This window comes from Eucalyptus grandis, chromosome 7 (assembly GCF_016545825.1).
Source record: "Eucalyptus grandis isolate ANBG69807.140 chromosome 7, ASM1654582v1, whole genome shotgun sequence".
NCBI classification, from domain to species: Eukaryota; Viridiplantae; Streptophyta; class Magnoliopsida; order Myrtales; family Myrtaceae; genus Eucalyptus; species Eucalyptus grandis.
In genome coordinates, this window is record NC_052618.1 from 37,674,293 (window position 1) to 37,695,010 (window position 20,718).

Consider the following 20,718-nt stretch of genomic DNA (forward strand, 5'->3'; position numbering starts at 1 on the left):
ATGGACTTTTCATTTCGTTACGGATATCTACATAAGGCTTCAAAATGCACCTGAGGTTTGAGTATCTTTCTCCATGCAGAGGTACTCTGAGCCTTGTTCATCTCCTTAATTAAAACGTCGTGTTCTGTAATATTTATCAGAATCCAGGCAACAAAGTGTTTGGTTTGGCTGTGACTTGGGAGGCATGTGCTAAATCATGTTGAATGTTTCAAGCTTTCATCATTCTATGTTGCTTCTCGAGAAGATGTCAAATTATAAAGATGATGAAAACTCAGCCAGAAGTGATCTCCCTCTACATTTGGCTGACATGATGCCAACACGTCAAGCCGATGTTAAAATCCAAAAACTAAGAAAGCAGTGAACTTTTCTCAAAGTGTTAAAAAGGAAAAGGAAAAAGACTTTCAATTAGCATTAGCATTTTTCACATTCCCATCTGACCAAAAATTACAGGGACCACAAAAAGCTTTTCTTGTCCCTCTCTGTTCCAACTCTGAAAACTTGAAAAGGACTGCAAAAACATTTACCTACACTGTACAGAATATAATTAAGCCAAGTCATCTCCGGAGTTGACAAAACTTGGGACTTAGCTTTTCCACTTCTACTGAGAGAGACTCATTTCCCTCACAAGCCTCTTTGAGTATGTCGAGCCCCATGGATTGTGCTTGCACGTGATGCAGAGAGTATAATCAGGTCAAGTCACCTCTGGAGTAGTTGAAACTTGGAACTTAGCTTTCCCACTTCAGCCAAGAGAGACGCATTTCCTTCACAAGCCTCTTTAAGTACTTCAAGCCTTCCGTGGACAGTGCTTGCTTGCAATGCACCCTCCTCTTGTGCAGTCATTTTGGATGGGGATGACTTCTTGTATTGGATGAGATCCATCATCATTCCCTGCAGTAACAAATCCCAATGACAAGTCAAATTCAAACTACAAGTTTCAATAGAACGATCACGTACATGCCTCTTCCTAAACAGAGGGATTCCGGTAAAAATAGCAGCCATGATCTACATTGCATATACACATTTGTTGCAAAAAACGTATCTCCTGAACCCCACCACACCCCCTTCCTCATAATTTTATCTAGAACAAATCAGATGGTGAGTGTATGATCTTTTCACAAAATCCCAACCTTTCCACAATGGTGGCCCTGAATGATAACTATCATACATAGCCATCCAGCAGCAAGAGATCACCATAAAACTACTCCCTTTTACACAAGAAAAGAAGAGTAACCAGTAGATTGAACAAAGCATTCAATAGTTACATCCACATTTTACAAGACTGCTTAAAATTCAACTGCTCCACAGAATTGCATACCTCATGTTGTTGCTTCCGGGAGCAATACCGCAACAAGGACTTCACTAACTTATTTCGTAGCAAAACACAGTCTTTTGCATGATCAAGGAAAATGAAAGAGGAGATATGGTGCAGGACAAGCGTTAATGCTAGTGATCCTCTAGCAGCGGCTCTTTCAAGTGCTCCAGAAACCCATGACTTCACGTATGCTTCTAAGATGTGTTCATCATCCTGCAAATGAAAAGACATGAAACTCATCAACGACCTTAATACAAGTCTAAGCATTTACACAAGACCCTCAGTGAAGTATTCCTCGGAAATGGTGTAATGTGAATGGAACAGCAGCTTCTGAAATTTGAGAACTACCAAAGCAGGAAAAAAGCGTTTACCCAGAGATAACATCTACCCTACATCTAGAGTTCATAAAATATCCAACTTGTCAAAGAAATTTTACATTTTTCTGGTGTGCCAAAGAAAAAATGGAAAGTATGTCACAACTGCATAAAGTAAGATTCTTGAACAAGAGAAATACTTGTGATGGCAAGCAGCCACTTCAGAACATAATGGTTCAAAAGTGTAACAAAAACCCTGAAGGTATTAAGTGAATAGAGACTACATATAATATGGACCATTAGAATTCCGTAATTAAGTGATATAGTACTTTAGAATCCCCCCTCACATGCAAGCTGCAATGAAGAACAAAAGGACAACTATCCTACACATGAAGTAGATATCAAAAAACGTAGAATGGAAGATAATTTTCTTGCTCCTGGATGGAAGAACAGGGAATGAGATAATAGAAAACCAATCACGAAATGAAATATTAGATGAGACATAAAGGATATAAATTAGGCAGAAAGTTCAACCCAAAAATTTAATCTAACAAATGGAGGAGAAAATGCGTATATGGGTTATATATTTACTTTAAGAAAAACAAACCAATACCACAATTCCACTGCTTGAACAAGTATGTTCATGATGTTTGAACAAACAACCAACAAAAGAAGAGAACAAGTATTTTCAGGAACAATACCTCAGGAGGTTCGAGATAACCTTCAGCTGTGGCTAGGCACTTATCTAAAGGAGGCAGAAGATCCAGAACCCGAGCGTTAGACAGTGCATTCCATGCAGCAAGCCTTACAGAAACTTCCACATGACGGTGGAGGTACAGCGCGACTTGACGACCATACAGCAGATCACCATAGGATATTGCAGCAAACTGCTCGACAAAAGCTTCAATAAACGTTGAGTAACTATCATGAATTTCTGATCCAAATTTTAACAATCCCCATTTATTTGCGCTATCCATTTCAGGCTCATCTTTAAGAGTATGTCTAGTGCTTCTACTTATAATTTCTCGATCAAGAAGCTGTCCAAAGAGTTCTTGTAAAGCTTCATAAACATCTCTACTTCTCTGCTCTTCAATCACAGCCAACCCAACAAGTAAGATCATGGACAAGGAATGAAATTTCCAAACTAGTGACACATGTTGAGCAGGTGAAGTGATATGTGTGCATCCTGAATGAGACATTGCCTCCACGCCTAATAGAAAGAACATTCCAGCTTTAGCAATTTCAGATAGATCATCATGATCCTGCACAAGATTAATGACACCAGAAACTTTCTGATCGGTACTGTGCAAGCCATCCCCTAATAAACTGATTGGGCTGATGAACCAATGCATGGGAAGCGGCAGTCTCTGGTAAGCCCACTCCATAGTCAGATTATCACAAGGAGGATGTTCCTCTTTCTCATCTGACATGTCCATATCCTCATGAATGGTTTCAAGAGAAATACTACTATTTTGATTTGCTTTATGCATGGTACTCTCGCTGCCTTCTGTGGAACTTGCCTTTTTCTTTGCACACAACCATCTCTTTCTGAAATGGGAAGACAATAATTTGCTAATATGATGTAGGTCCTCTTCACTATACTCCCATGTCAGAGATCTCCTGCTAAGAGAAAAAAAGTGCCGAATACATATATTCAAGCACTTTAGAACAGGGACTTGAAACAGAAAGTCAAAAGCCTTCTCCACAACAACCCTATCCCTTGGGCCAGCAGTCAAACAAGCTCCTAAGGCACCATTAACTCTAAGCAAAACAATGGCTTGGCCCTCACTGAAGGCTATATGCTCAACCGACACCACTGGAACAGTTCCAAGCAAGTACACGAGAAGACCTGCATCTTTTTGTGCCAAAAGGACACGTGTTGACCAATATCCTCCATGAGAAGCACCCCATCCGACGCCGACTCCTGGAGCAGGACCTCCTCTTCCAAACGTCTCTATCGACTGGATTGAGTGCCATTCAGAAGCAATTACATTCAAAAGGACGTCAAGCACTTTCTGTAGATCAAGAAGAGAACCCTTGAGCATACCATCCTCAAGAATTTTCTCTTCTGCTGAGATGGAAAGTCCTTTTGTTGGAGGACTAGACATTCCAGCCTTGGCTAACTGAATCAACCGATCAATCTCAACTATCAACTGCACAAATCCATGGAGACAGCACACAGAAGCCAGAGAGGTTCCACTTTCGCTTTTAAGTCTCAAATGAGACAACTTTTCAATGAACGATCCAACTCTTGCAGAATCTGTTCTGTTATCTATGCTGCCATTCAAAGAGCTAAAGAATCCTTGCCGAATAATCTCTAAACCAATTTTTGGTACAAATTCAGGAAGCCAAGGCAGTGACTTGCCATCATCAGAGCTATTTATTGCATTGTCTGGCCCCACTCTTTCAAGAACAACTGACAGCATGTGCATGACTGAAGAATAAACCCACAATAAGGACGTCAGAGATTGAGTTCTCAGGTCATTTTTCTTTCCACTTTGCGACTCAAAGAACCAAGAGATGCAAGAATCATTCATCCATTCTATCCACTTTATTCCATGATCAACCATTGGGATAACATAACTCCAAGACCATGATTCAGTACCATCACCAGCACACTTTGTATTTTGATTGCCTGTATGTTCCTGTGAATGAAACTTTGGAAGTCTACAAGCTAAAGCTGCCAGAACAAGGTATGCCTCATTGGATATTGAAAAAAGTTCTCTCATGATATTATTCTCCAACAGTTTTTCCATGGAAGGTGGATTCAACCACAAGCACAAGGAATGAAAGATATCTGAGAAGAGTGAGACACAATATCCATACTCTATGCAAGTCCTCCACAGCCGCAATTGTTCAATCGTCAGAGATGAGGAAAGTTTGCAGCGCTCTTTTCCCAGTTTAGTCCATTGGTCAAGTGAATAAGCAGGTTGATACAACTGCCATATCATGGCATGCAGTGTTCCACCCTTATAAGCTCGATGCAATACTTCCTATTAGATCGTGCCAATACCTTTTCAAAAAGTAAACAGAAATGAGTTTCGCTGGCTAAGGGACCAATTGTCCCATGAAAGATTAGACTGGTGCAAGATGCATATGAACTGATAACTCACCCTTAAGAGTGTAACAGATTTTATCTTGGATGGCTGAATTTCCATACTGCTTTTCATGGAAAATCTGTGGACAACTATTTGGATGAGCCTTGGACAGTCCATGATAGCACATGAAGCAATTGGTGAATGTCTTGCTATTGCAATTAGAATAGAGATCATCCGTTCTTCCAGAGCTTCGGTCGGATCTGTCTGAAACCATTCATTTGAAGACACAAAATGATTTCTATAAGAAGTAAACAGGTCGAAAACTGACACAATAGTTAGATCATGCTACCTCCAAGATATAACGAATTCTTGGCAGAATTCCCATCCTGACTAAACCTGCAATAAAATCTTGACCAGCAATCACAATATCGTCCTGAATAGTGCGCTTCCCTTCAGATTCATCATCAGCTGCTTCTTCCATAGGAAGAACATTAGAGGATTTAGCACTGTACTTCCAAAACCCACCATGAAGCAAACCGCCATTAATTTCTGGTTTGCTCCTAAACACTGGGGCAGTGTAGAGATACTTTCCGTGCATACTCATTCTCTGAAAGAACAACATATCAAACTTAAACTCAACCAAATGAAGAGTTACAACAATGATAAGCATCTCTGAAGAAAATTTCACCTCCAATTTGTCAAAGAAGTTCTCATTTAAATCAGAGCTGAGTATGCACTCAACAACTCTCGCACATGCTAAAACTACAGAATTGTGGTTGTCATCAAGACACATCCTGCAAATACACAGTATTAAATTAAATCTTCAACTTTTTTCAAATGGATGGATATGATATCAAAACCTAGAAATATAAAGCCTTTTGGGAGTAATAATCTTAATGTAGAATTTATCATCCAAAGATACTCAGAAAAGCAGTGTAACATTAGTTAGAAGCAGCTCAGGCCATAACCAAGTGACCTCATTACTTAGATTCCCGAAAGGATCTGAGCATATAGGAAGGGATATTCAAGCACTAGTCAATCCCTATAAGCATTGCAAAGCAGTCCCATCACTGATTCAACATGTTGTGGAGTGTACCTATAACAGAAGAACTAATGCTCCAGTGAGTAAGGTAGTTACAAACAAAAAAGAAGAAGCAGTATGCACAATTTCCTCATTAGTGTAAACTTTTTTGAGGATATCAAGGAGCCCATGTCAGCGGTATGGCTTAGAATTATTGGTATATACAAGCTTACCACAACAAAAGAAAATATGGAACTTCCAGTAACAATGCAAAAATCAAGGCCATGTCCACTGCTTATTGACTAACAATATGAAGGAAGGATGATGACAAAACTTATGCAATAAAGATTACCTCAATGTTAAGACAAGTTCAGGTTCTGGGCCGAGTGCAAATGCCCAGACAGCCTCCCAATCCACTGAATCCTTATCAACATTAGAATATTCAGTAACAAGATCAACTTGATCCCGGCAAATATTGTGCATTGCCTTGTCAAGTACAGAAGCGAGAAGATGAAGTGCAAGGGCCCGTTGTCCCGGAACCTGAAGCATCAATTCATTATTTACCAAATATGCCAGTAGTGAAGAAGGTTCTTGTAACTTAGCAGTAAAGGATATGAACTTAAGAACAAACACTAATGAGAAAGCAAAAACTATCTGATTAGCTTTGAGTCTATATAAGTTAAGCACTGATTTAAAAGGCAACTTACCACACTTCTTGTAAGTGCCACTGCTTCTTTGATAGTATAACCTGCAGCACCAGGGTCACCTTCAGTCCTCAAGAAGTCTCGCTCGGCAACATTATCAGCATTCTGCCTGTTCTGACCTGAAGTATAGTCCCGATCAGTGATATAATCACAGAAGAGATATATAAATTGAGACATAACTTGAATTAACATTAAAGAATTCCTTTGATGCACACTTAGAACTCAAGCATAGAACATGCCATACTCTGATCCAACTATATGAGAAAGCTAGACAAGAAAGTAATTTATTGAATATACACTTCCAAAAAATTCACCAAATGAAATCTGGGGAGCTAATCAGATTAAACTGCATATATTAACCCTATCACTCATTAATAAAGCTGTCTAGCCAGAATTGGTGCGGTGACACCAGAAATGCCACACCAGTCAGACATCACCCAGGTGTGGAAATCTGGGAACAGGAAAATGTGGTTTTCAACCATAGGTTGACATAAGGGTAGGACCTAATGTTGAAAAAGAAGGAGCTTATAAAGAAAGCTCATTCTACTTGTGTTTATCAAGGAACGAAAGCCAATCCCAAATTCTATAGTCATCATTTTAAATTAAAGTTCTTATACAGGTCAAAATCCATAGCAGCTCAAGACATTGCAGTCCCCAGCAACATTAGGTTTTGCTATTCAAATCAGTTGATGAAGATGCCCATGCTACATTCTTGCATATTTCATTAAAAGAATAGGTCAAGTTAAACGAACCTAATTACTACATAGGAACGCACTAGTGTGACACCTTAAGCTATATTGCCTTAGTTACTATATAGAGACTCATTGGTGTGACTAGCGCATGATCTAGCTAGATAAGTTGCTCCCATCATTAAGTTACTAGTGCATGTCAACCCCATTTGTAATGACTAACAAGATGTGAACTCATTGAAGAACTAGGTATCTTATTTTTGGAGAAGGAACCATCATCTGGACTCAAAAGGCGCCAAAAGAGATGCATAACAAGAGACACTAACTCGAAGTGATTATATTAGCATTTGACTTACCAGTCCCCACAACTGGGTCAATTTCACTTCGAATGACATTTCCCTCCAATGAAAATCGTAATTCTCGTGCAGTCTCAACCCTATGAGTCCAAGCACTCCACAAACTGCCATCTCTTGGTCCAACATGCTGGATACCAGCATGATCCTGCTGAATTTGGTTATCTTTTACAGTCTCCGATGATACCAAATTAGATACTCCATCCCTCGTATTCCGTGATTCTGCATTCTGAAGAGACTGACCCCCACTTAATGGACCCAGTGTTCCATCCATAGCTATCTGAGAGCCTGACAAGTTTTGCTCCTTGAATTTCTCTTGACCCCTTCTTTTTAGCAACTTGAGCAATGAAGGGTCCATCTTCTTCATAATCTCAGCCCGAGCTTCGGCAATTTCATCAGGAGACATACTCTGTAATCGGGCACGGTTCTCTGCATCAATTTGACTCTCAAGAGAAGAATGGCTATGCCCATCATCACTGACACTTGATCCAAACAAGGAGGCTGTAGGCAAGCTTGACAATTGATTTTCCTGCTCTCTAGAATGATCAAGAAACAAGGAACTTAACTCTTTTGCCTCATCCAGCATTCTTACAGATTCATTGATTGAAACTTTCACTGAACCAGTTCTACTGCTAGTATGCATAGACCCCAAATCTCGAAGTAAATTAGCAGCCTCAGCACTCTTGTCACCATCAAGGGAACATCCCTGAACTTGAGCACCTTTACCTGTATAGCTTTGCAAACCAATCAATGCAGAAGTCTTACCATCTGTGATACCCCCATATGTTTCATACACAGGCTCAAATTTTGATTGTGCTTTTGCATCTACTTCCATAGGAACTGCACCACTTAAAGATGTATCATCTACAAGGTTCGGCTTATCTTCGCTTTTGATCACCTCTCTACCTCGCACTTCAGCCCCTGCAGATCCATGCTTTGTATTTTTACTACCAAAAGAGGAATCATTTCCCGCGACAAGCTCCCTCCAATCTTGTAAGTTCAATTCCCTCTTCTCCTTTCTTTGCACTGGTCTAGCAAGAGCTGCGATCTGCTCAGAAGCAGCAAGCTTCCTATCTTCCTGAGCATCCTCCTCATGATCATCACTGCCGTGATCTTCGTCCCATCTCGTGCTAACTGGACCCCAATGCTGCAGATTGACATTTCACTATCAACAAAAATAAAATAAAGTATAATATAATAAAATACCAAGGAAGTTCCTTGTTCTATCAGTTCCCAAACAAATAAAAAAAGACCCTCAAACTCAACCAATAACTCAATGCCATACCAGGATTTTACCTTCTTCGAGCTCCCTACTCAAAACTAAAACTTCACCACTACCTTTACTACTACACATTCCAACCCGTCATAAACACGTTCCAAACCTGCCCTTAAACCAATGGCTAGATTTACAAACCAAACACGAAACTGCCGACCTTGACACTCACCTATTTCCCTCACTTCACCGAACCAAGAATACCGAAGCAGGAACGGTGACCTTTCCCGAAGCTCCGGTGTAATGCTTCCGTTACCCAATAAACCCAAGAAAGCAGACAAAATTTTCAAATTCCCACCACCCAGAAGAAGCGCAAGTAGTTTCAGGAACTTACGGGGCCGTGAGAACGGTGCCGCGCGACCGGGAAGGGGAGGACGGTGGCCCTCGGAGGAGGGGTCGGGGCGGCGAGGGTCTTGGTCCCGGGGACGTCGCAGACGCCCTTCTCGACGATGCTCCCGATGAGCATCGAGGCGTCGTCCTCGTTGACTTGGGGCTTGATGGTCCCCGATACCTTGCCGCGAGGTGGGACTTTCCGGCTTCCTGACCCGCCGCTCCTTCGCTTGTCCATGGCCGCCGCCGCCGCCGCCGCCTTCTTCGACCTCCGCCGCGCTGTTCTTGAGCGACTTCGACCTCTTCTTCGAGCTCCAAACGAGCTCTGGCCGATTCTCGCCGGAGGTGGCGCTGGCTTGAGAGAAGAGGAAGCGCGGAGCCCTTTTCACCTGTGAAGAGGCAAGACGCTGATTAGGAAGCGATCTTTTCGTCTCTCGCGGGCTCTTAAGTTTTAAGGAAAATAACATAAATGGTCCTTCGATTTTGGCATAATATACAATGTAATTCTTCAATTTTTAATTTATCCAATATAAATTTCTAAATTTTAACTCAATATATAATTTCATCTATAAATTTTTAATTTATTAAATGCGATTGAATTTAATTCTTGAATTATACGAAAATATTTAATGTTTTTTCTAATTGAATTCATGAATAACATTAAATATTTTTATATAATTCAGAAACTACATTGAATATGTATAGAAAGTTGAGAGATCACATTAAATAAATTGAAAGTTCGGAAACTATATTATATATTGTATTGAAGTTTAAAGATCATATTAAATAAATTAAAAGTTCAAAATGCAATATACAAGACCACCAATAGATGTCTCAAAGTCTATGATCGGTGGTGGAAAAGAGAAAACATGACAGACGAGGCAACAATGGTGTTGAAAACCCAAAGTTATATTTAAAAAATAAATAAATAAGACCACGACTAATGACCAAGCAATCCATCAATGATATGCAAATATGTTAAGGTCTTTAGACTTGGCAGAAGAACATGACGCCATTCTCATGGACTCGTCTTAGGGTCATTTCATCGAACAACCAGTATGTGTCGATTAAGGGGAGAATACAGAGTTACTGAGGACTCGAGCTCGCATCCAGGCTTAAAAGAAACAATCAGCAGTTGAGGACTCTTAGTCCAATTCCAACACTCTAGCCTTGTGTCACGGTTATGAGATTCCTGTGACCAAAGGACCATGCATGATTGAAGAAGACCTCCCAAGATCATCCAATGTTAACTCAAGAGCTTCCGAAATGTTCCTAGGAACGAGTGAGACGGTAATTGTGTCAAGGATCTAGAACTTTCTATAGGTGGTAGGTTAGATGGTGTGATCTTAGCCGTTGGATCAAAAGACGATCAATAGTTATAAATTGAGGGCCATTAGTATAAGGAGGGGTGCTCTCCCTCATTATATCCATCCAACCATTTCATAATCGAATGTTCATTCTCTTGTTCAAAGCTTTTCTCTCTAGAAACTTTTTCTCTTTTAAGATCTGATTGAGCGAGCGAGTGAATTATTGATCCGAGAAAAGCTGATCTTAAGTGAGCGAGTGCGCGAGTGAGTGAATGATCGATCCAAGAAGAGCGAGCGAGTGAATGATCGATCCGAGAAAAACTTAGCTTAGGCGCTCTAACGATCCCAAACGATCCAAGAGAACTTAAGTCACTGGTCTCAATTTCAGAGATCAGCCCGTGACACTTGCTTGATGTCTTGCACCGTGGAAACTCCTCTTGCACCCTGGAAACTCCTCATTGGTGCTGTGCACTATTGTCCCTATTGCACAAGCCTTTTTTTTTTTATATATATTCTTTTATAGGTGTTTTGGCAAACCCACCATCAATTCTTTTGTAGGTCTCGGTTCAAAAGGCTTAGTTCTAATGCTTTTCATCCATATAAATTTCTATTCAACGTTGCCATCACCATCACTGCCATCGTCATCAGCCACGTATCCATGAGTTCCATGTCACTAAGATCAAGGATTTTTTTGATCTGGAAGATAAGTCGCATTCGAATTTTCCTAATATCATAGATTTGGAATTGCTTATCTTCTAGGGGAACAACAAACTAGCCAGACTGGCCGGCTACTTCATTGGGAGAACATTTCAATTTTTAACTTCCCTTAGCATAGACAAGGATCACTTGCAAACAAAAAGACACATTATACAACATAACGTTGCCTTCTTGCAAGTACTTTTGTTCTTGTTTTTTTGGAAAAGGTGCATGGCTCAAAATAAACAGGTGCATCATTTTGTTATCTCAATAAGTGAAATGATTTTATCCTAAGTTCATCTTTAGTGTTTTAAAATCCTTCCAGAAATCTTTAGTGTTTTAAGTTCACGTTTCTAATTTTTTGGTAGCAAAAGCAAAGTTACGTAATGTGAATCATAAGCTGCCAACATGCCCAAGAAATTAATAATATTTATTTTTCATTTTATCCATATTACTTCTTTCTTCAATGATCTTTATAAAGCATGTGGTTTTGCTACATAGGTCCTCTTTTTAGCTGTCTTGCGTGGCAACCATTTGATGTATGACATATGTTAATCCGTTGTTGCACACTTGTAGTCTTTTGTGTAATATTTTGTTTGAAGCAAAACATTTTCTAGCACAATTTGAGGGGTTGAGAACTGGATAAGAGAAATTTTAGCGATATTTATGTTCCGCTAATAATAGAGACATCTAGTTGGAGTGATGATTACTATACTATCATTTAACATGAGAAAAGTGGAATCGATGTTATTGCTCATAAAGAATTTGTTGAACCTAGAGGAGTGGTGGTAATTCCGTTAATTTTGCTAACTAATTTTGGAAGCAGGTTTTTGCACTTTATTTATGAATGCTTGAGTTGGTTATCATGATTAATCAATTGAAGTATTAATGCAGAAACTGGCAATTGTTCCAAACCTCATCGGGCCTCGCCTTTAATGAAAATGAAAAAAAATGGCTAATGAGTCACTTTTCATATATGCTGGAGCTCTTTTGCTAAATAGGTTCAGAATCTATTCCTTTACTAAAAGAGATGCTAAATTTATTCTAAGCTTAGTAGTGAGGACAATAAAAAAATATATATATATTGGTCAAAATTTCTAAACTTACACCATTTATTATTGAATTATCTTTATTGAATTATCTTTTGGCATTGGACACATAATATACTGCATTTATGAGCATTCTTTCTATACAAGACCCAACAAGGCAGGGGATAAATGACAAGATGTGTTTCTCTTTCCTTTACTCGTAACACTTTGAAGATGGGCTACACACGTGAATAACAAGAACCACTCCACACCGTCCAGCAGCTTGATGCTACACGCGGCGCTTTCTCCCCCGCACACCGTCTTGAAGAGAGGCTCTATGGCCCCACCTCCGGTGATGATCAACATCACGCACATGCCCCTAGATTAGACCCATCAAATGGGTGAATTAGATCGGGTATGGGTCGACCCATATTTGACCTATTTAATCCGTTTTAATCCATATTCCCGTAATGTAAATCTAGTGACTCATATCTGACTCAACCCATATCCAACCCGACCCGTATTGTTAAAATCCATTAATATTTTAGAAAAACCCGCGCTCACTTTAAGCTATATGTTAATTGTATAAAAACCTCAAATCAAATTTTAAAAAAAATAGTAAATAAACTAAAAAAATGTTAAAAAAATCTATAAATTGAAATATTTATGAAGAATTAGACTATGCACATCTTTTTTTTTTTTTTTTTTTTTATCTAAAGCAATTTTCTGAGATCATCTGTTGAAAATCTATAAAACAACTAGGGATTTTGCATGACCCAATCAAACAAACTTTATTCCACCGGGAAGATTTGCAGACTTAATCATTTTCTACTCATGTAGATGAGTTAAAAAGGATACTTCATTCTTCTTTGTTCCTGTCATCATCTCGATCAAATAATTCTACATTTTGAAGAGAGGTCAATCTGAATTTGGCCTTCAGAGGCCTTATTCAAATGCTGGCCAGATTGATGCCAAACACCTGGCTTTAGGAAAAGAATTGACATATCAGAGATCGATATCACCGCTTGGGCCCCTAATCTGCCCTTGCAGAGCACAACAATTCGCTTTTGCTACCATATGATACTTGACTTTCACACCACCATTACTTGCATGGCTGGAGCTTTACTGCTAGTGCATAGTGGATCATTCCACTAAGACACTGCAGATAATCATTCAAGACTTTTCGCATTTTTAATAGCTATTTGTCGCTATAATAAGATATCAATCTTCATATGTTGGTCCTCATTCTCCAATTTTGCTTCTCAGGCAACGACTTTCAATCGTCAAAAACATAGCCATCCAGATAAAAAAAACGACAAGATAACAAAATGACATCAGTTTTCCAAAGGAACACTCAAAGGAGGTGAAAGTTTGGAACACTCAAAGGAGGTGAAAGCTTGAAGTCAAATTTCTTTGGGGAATTTCATCAAACATTTGACCTATGCGCGAACAACCCGATGAACATAACTAAGAACCTCAACTGCAAGCGAATCGAAACAAAGGGGAGAACTAATCTAGCAATGTAAAGATTCGCACTTCTTTTCTTTCTCTTCTTCCAAATTCACGCAGTTTCGGCACCCAATCAACGAGCTCCGACCTTCGCTATCCAACCAATCGCACGCAGCTCGCTCGTACCTCCTAACCCAGATACTCAACACTTCCCTCATTACCCACCCAACGAAACCCGACAGAACCCACCTAAGAATATCGCCGACGGGCGCTCTTTCTCGCCAACCCAATCACATTCAATCAACCGTTCGACGAACGAACCCGCACGCCACGAACTCCAAGCACTACCCACGAACCCACATCGCTTCACCGTCACCTAGACACGAAAAGAAGAGGAAAGAGAGAGAGGGGGGAGCATACCGAGCAAGGGATTGTTGTAACCCGGAACTTCGAGATGCTTGCCTCATTCGTCTTAGAGGCGAGCGGCGGAGGTGGGTGACGAAGGGTAGCTGAAGAGACTTCGTGTTTTTCAGGTTTTGAAAATGGGTCGACCCATTTTCGATCCGCGTGAATTCAACTTAAAACATCTTGAACCCATTTTAACTGGGCTATTATATCTTCATGGCCCGTATACTACAACCCATTAATGAGAAATATGAGTCCAAAAATGGGTTAATGGCCCATTTTGCCACCCCTACGATTGTCTTATCACGAAAAAATATGCAAGAAAATACATTACCCTAAAATTAATTCGACTTATGCTAATGATTCTTGACCTCACATGATGGATTAGATATGGGTTCGTGAAATATGATAGAACTCATTCAAATTATGCACTAAACAGCTTGGTTTAAACTCCAATTCACGCTAAAACTTTGCTCAAAGCCATTAAATGGAAAGAATGGTAGTTTTGCTTTTAAAGCATGGTCATTTAATATATGGGATATTCTCCACTGCCTCCGGGCACCTCTCGTGCAATGTACGGGAAAAAGTGGGTCATAAAATAGGCGAAGTGAAAAATGGCGGATTTTCCAAAAATGCCATTCTCGACCTTTAAATAAAACAATAAAAAGGACCCAAAAGCCAAAAAAATTTATAAAGCGGCCATTTTTTACGGGAAAAATATCTATATCATGCTATATGACCTAAAATAATAAAAATGAATATGGGTGGTCGCCAAACTTTTTAAAAAATTGACGAAAATGGTTCTATAGTTATAGAACTCGATTGTTGATAGTCTAGTAAGATTCTAGCACCACACAATATCTATAGCACAAAGACGAGCGATCCAAATTTTTGGATGAGTGGTACCGACGAACTTAGTGGAATACATGGAAAAGTGGCAAAGAGAGAAAAGGACGTAATACACGGATGTTGATCTTGCAGTATCACATGAACACATCAAGGAGATACCTATTTTCTTTAGTGATATCATTAGGCATGCTGTCAATGACAATAGAAAGATCAAACATGCGAAGTTGAGGATGGTACGGTCAATAAAAGGCAAGTAGAAATGCCAAAAACTAAAAATCAGTATTTCTTTTGTGGATGAGAATGCGAATTTTGAAAATGCTAGTCTTTTAAAAGTAATGTCCATTGTTAGTGAGAAGAGAAAGATCATATGTGAAGTTTTACCATATTCCTTAATAGCTACTTTTGCGGGTGAGGAAGTGAAACGGATGTTGGGAAATATTGTTAGGAATGTGAAGAAATGGAATCAGACTTTGAAGCATGAAACACTTTCCTTAAGGAGTTATTTGCCTCATAACATTGTTAGTAGTTACTGACAAAAATTTTCCAGAATACAACAAAATCTTGAATGAAAATACTAAATAGCAATTATGGTATTTCTCTAAGAACTCTAAAAAAGAAAAATTGAAAATAACAATTGTATATCATTTGAAAGAAACAAATATGTCGCGACCTCGCCGAAGCAGGTTGGACCACCTAAAGGTTCGGCTAATAGACTACAAGCCTAGACTTAGTTCGGGCTCTCCAAAGCTCATATCAATTCGCGACTTAAGTTCAAATTTTTAGCATGCAAATGAATTTTATCTAAGAGTTGTCACTAATCAGTTTATGGTAGGTTGATTAGACACCTAAATAAAATAACGGAAGAAAATATTTTAGTCATACGAACTAGAGACTTTGAGTACAGGGACTTTGTTACATTAGACTTCTCTAATACCCTTTCAATACTATTTCTTTTTATTTTCAAAATTGTTTTTGGAGGCAGTTTGGTTTAATTTTAACCTAAATTACTATGATGCAATAGGGTGATCACACGGGTGCTCAATCATTATTAAACGCTCAATGAATCAAACATATTGCATCAAAAGAATTAAACACACAAAGCAAGCAATTATTTGTTTTTTGGTTTTCTTGAAATTAGAACTTTATCATAAAACATGCATTTTAACTACATGACCAAATTTTACTAATAAGCAATTTCTAATTAAATGAACTTATTATGCAAACTATTTGACATGCACCTAATATTTTTTTATTTTTTTTAAATTCATAACAAAAGAAAACTAATTAAATTTGTCTAAAATGAATAATTTTCTAAAATGTTTTAAGCCCTTATTTAAAAAATTATTGAGATCCAACCCTAATCTATTCCAAAAATTATCTAAATGTGCAATCTAAAAATGCAACCCTAATTTACTAAACCAACATACTCCGATGCAAGATTTGATTTTTTTGTCTTCCAAAACAAGAACAAGCAATTACCAGATACATATTAACACTCAAGATATTCATCAAATAAAGGATTAAAATAAATCGAGAAAATAATCCGTCGTCTCACGAATTAAATTTAACGATTATCTTAACCTTAAACATCACAACATATGAGAAATTTCAAAATAATTAAAAATTTGATTAGAAATCTTACGAACCAAATTAATAATTATAATGACTTAATAATCAAAACACAATCAAAATGCCTCAAAATCAATATAATTAAAAAATCCGACGTTTTATGGATCAAATTAGTAATTACAATAATTTTTGGGCAAAACCCTACAGATAATGCCTAAAATATTCAAATAATTAACATCAAAATACCATCTTCCAACTTAAGCAATAATAACAAAACTTAAATAAATAAATGAAAATAAAAATAAACTACCTAAGAGACTCCACACAACAAGCTTCGGCGCGATGGTGTTGCTGGTATGTGGACGAAGAGGCAACAACGATGGTGAGCGGCGTTAGGCAGAGGGAGGCGTTGGCAACAAGCATCGGCGATGGGCGAACGCACAACAACAGGGGCAAGCGTCGGCAATGGGCGCGGCAACAGGGGTGAGGACGTTGGATGCCGAGCGGAGCTGCTATGGTGGCAGACGAGCCGGGGCGACGACGTTGCTGGCTGCAGGCACGGTTGTCGGGGCTATAGTCGTCGGGGATAGGCAGAGAAGGAGTGGTGGTGGCCGAGAGGGGCAGGCATTTGGCTAAGATTTTGCTGGTTGCAAGTGTCAGGGCGATGTTCAGCGGCGGACAATGTAAGGACCCGGGCCTCCCATTGTGTAATATTGTCCACTTTGGGCCTTCGGCCCTTATGGCTTTAAAACGCGTTACATAAGTTAAAGAACCCAAGTTTTATAAACTAGCCCAAGACTCCCCTCTAAGTGACGTGAGACAAGAGATGCGCCCCCTCCTTGCGCACGTCCGGGGACCGAGGCGCGAATGCATCGCCATCCTTCCTCCTCGCACACCGCCGCTTAGGTCGTCACACTCTCCCCTCCTTGGGAGCACATCACCCTCATTGTGGCCCCACATGCAGTCAGGAGTCGCTTTGATACCGTTTGTAAGGACCCGGGTCTCCCACTGTAATATTGTTCGTTTTGGACCTTCTGCCCTTACGGCTTTAAAACGCGTTACATAGATGAGAAAACCCAAACCTTATAAACTAGTTAGGACTCCTCCTTAGTGATGTGGGACAGGAGACGCACCCCCTTTCTGCGCACGTCCGGGGACCGAGGCGTGGACGCACTGCCATCCCTCCTCCCCGCACATCGCCGCCTAGGTCGTCACGCTATTTCAAGCCCTAAGTCCGAAACTACTCCGATCGGAAGAACGAAGGGTGTGATCATTTACCGGCCATTGAAAATAAGCTTGGTGAGTTGCTTGCGGCGTGAACACACAAAGCCCTCTCTCTTATTTCTTCTCTTTCTTCTTCTTCTTCTTTCTTTCTTCTTCTTTCCTCTTTTCTTCCGCTTGACCTTCTGCCCGAACGTGGGCTTTCTTTTCCTTTTTATCTCTTCTCCTTTTTGTTTTCTTTTTTCTTTCTTTAATTAAAGTGGGTCCCATAACCTTTTCTTTGACCTAATAAAAATCTCAAATATTACATTCTACCCTCCTTAAAAGAAATTTCGTCCTCAAAATTTGAATAAATCTTAAGTTGCCTCAATCGTCAAACAAATGTGGGTATTTGCGCCTTGCCTCTTCCTCGAGCTCCCAAGTTCCATTGCCAACCCACAGATCAATTTTCCCATCTTGACAATAGAAAATATGTGCATGTGTTGAAAGAATGCTAATCATGACAGCCTCCTCCACTCTAACACCACTACTTGTCGTTTCTTTATAACATAACCAATGCCTTGTCATATGTCCCATTCTATTCATAACAAGAAATTGATACACTCCATAACATTATATCCTTTTCCTCCTTTTTGGCTATAGGGAGTTCGGCCACAACTGTTTTAATTGTCGTCAATAAGGATGACCCATTGACAACATCAACCAAAGCAGTCCTAATAACTTTCAGTGGATCAATAATTCCAAATTTCATCATAACAATAGTCACCTTTTGCTGCAACAAAATTTTGCTCAATTACCACATCACGACCCTTCAAGCCCATAGTGACATCTCTCTCTAAGGTTTTGTCATTATATCCTCCCATATATTCTCAATGATCACAACGACTCTTGACGTGTAGTACATGTACATCTTCATACTAGATTTCCTTTTCACATAAGATTGCATGGCTCAAAAAAAGGATAAGTTCTCAAAGACTCCATATATGTCATTTGTCTTCTTATTCAATGAGCAGATACTATCGTCATCTTCGATTGTCATCTGATAGAATTTTCATCTAAACCATACCCCATATGGCCAGCGTACAAATAATTACTTTGATTGTGCATTTGAGAAAGCATTCCTTAATGTTCATAAGTTACAATTATGTTTCCCTTATAATTTCTTGCAAGCAATGACCCAACTCCCTTGTGAGCTACTCTGGACTAGCAAGATATGGATTGACCTTTCCTCCTTTCTAATTGATCTTGTTGTAGCTAACAAATAGATATCATAACCGTCATCCATTCTTTGTATTTTCTTCTCTCCTTTCTTCTTCCCTCAATGCCTTCATAGCTTTGACCAAAGACAGGTGGTTATCTACTTGCTCAAGTAATTCTCTATGATTACTTTCAAGGTTTTTGCCAAGACCCTCCACTCATAGCAAAATATTATAGGATGAGCATTGAACGCTCCCTTGACCAAACTACCAATTGATGAGAAACAAGAGAGATGAGATTCTTAATGAATTTGTGCATGAAAACTCGCCCATCCAGGTTGAAAAGATAAAATTATTTGTATAGGCAATCTCATCCAAAATCAATCGTTATTACATGGATTGCAATGACAGCTTTGCTCTTTGTTAAACATTTAGTTTCCATACTAGATCTTAAAACTTTAGCATCCTCAGATCTCCCAGCCGATGCATAAACATTTGACGAGGCATAACTTGATCCGATCTCCTCATTTCCTACTTTGGCAACCTTATTGTTGCAAGCTCCACATTCCCATAAATGTCTAAGCCCGCCTACTCCAAAACATTATTGGCAAGGCCCTGTGCAACAAACAAGCATCCTACACGAGCAAGCAATCAACTAAGCATCCAAATGTTGCTTGTGATGGCTAATTTTGCTTTATTTAGCCATTTGATTGAAAATCCTTAGTCCATCTTCCATTAGCTCGCAGGACTATAAGCATTCAAGACAATCAAGTAAATCACACTATCAGAATTCAACCCCTGCATCCTCATCTCATCATAGAAACTTATTGCAATTTCTCCGGCACCATTAATCCCATAACCTTTTAACGCTAGATTCTAGGAGACTATATCTCGAAGATTACCCACCTCCCTGAACACATGGATGGTTGGTTCTATGAGCCCACATTTTGAGCATGCTAATAGGAGACTATTTTGTATTACTTTATACGGTAACAGGCTAGATCCAAGTGCATGACAGTGAAGCTACTTGCAAAGATCCAGTGTGGCGAGTTCCACGAAAGTGACTAAAACACTAATTTGTACAATGGAATCAAGACAAAAGCTTTCTTCCTCTCATGCTCTTACCCAAAGGCGAAAAGCCTTTTTGGACATCCAAAATGTGCACATCTTGAATTCATCACTGTACAAGATCGAAAATTATTCTTGAAAGATCTAATTGACCACACTTCAAAACATGGCAACAAGAGAGTTCAAAATAGAAACCTCGTTAGCAAACTCGGAAACAATAACCTAAGCTTGTACTTGTCTACTTTTAGTTGAATCTCCTAATATTACGCAAGTAGAGATCAAGTTGATAAACAACCGATAGCAACTACTCATCACGATTGGCATTAACATCTCTTATCCATTCGAAAAACTTTGTCACAGCACATCAAAAGAACGTTCAAGGCTGATAAATTAACTCAGCATCATGGTCCAATTAATGATATCCTTGTTTTCCATCAAATGAAAGAAAAATTTGTGGCACATGATAAATCCATTAAATTAGAATACATGTTCAGAATGAACTATTTTACAAATGCATGTGATGAAGACCAACCTTCAATGTCAAACTGTGAACAGATTCCAGTTCCAGTGATCTTAAAACAACACGTGCTTGCACTACAGATACCATTGTCACTATACCAAGTACAATGCCGACCATCCTAAGTTGGTTAAATAGTACCAGGTGTCACGCCTCGATCTTTAGACATGCATACATCCCTTACCTTTGGTCAATTTTAAAAGTGATATCCCAAGACGTATCGTCGACCCTTTTCATTTTAATATGCACATGCAGAAGCAATTATAATCCCCAAACAATAAAACAATGGAATAGAAAAGTAGAGCCATATTTTTCATATTGAAATTCACAACCAAATTTTTATACAACCACACCTCAAAGTATTTTACCATACTAATCA

The 20,718-nt window shown here is 39.1% G+C and overlaps 1 protein-coding gene across 1 annotated transcript; it reads right to left on the reverse strand.

The window, feature by feature from the left end:
- Nucleotides 1-376: 376 nt before the first annotated feature.
- On the reverse strand, nt 377-14,054 carry LOC104453454 (transcriptional elongation regulator MINIYO). The gene is given in 12 exon segments (XM_010068013.3): nt 377-888; nt 1,316-1,525; nt 2,328-4,600; nt 4,603-4,639; nt 4,740-4,928; nt 5,014-5,271; nt 5,353-5,458; nt 6,038-6,225; nt 6,393-6,508; nt 7,435-8,578; nt 9,039-9,423; nt 13,935-14,054. Coding segments are annotated over 11 exon segments (4,947 nt in total). The 5' UTR covers nt 9,273-9,423; nt 13,935-14,054; the 3' UTR covers nt 377-696.
- Between the last annotated feature and the right edge of the window lie 6,664 nt (nt 14,055-20,718).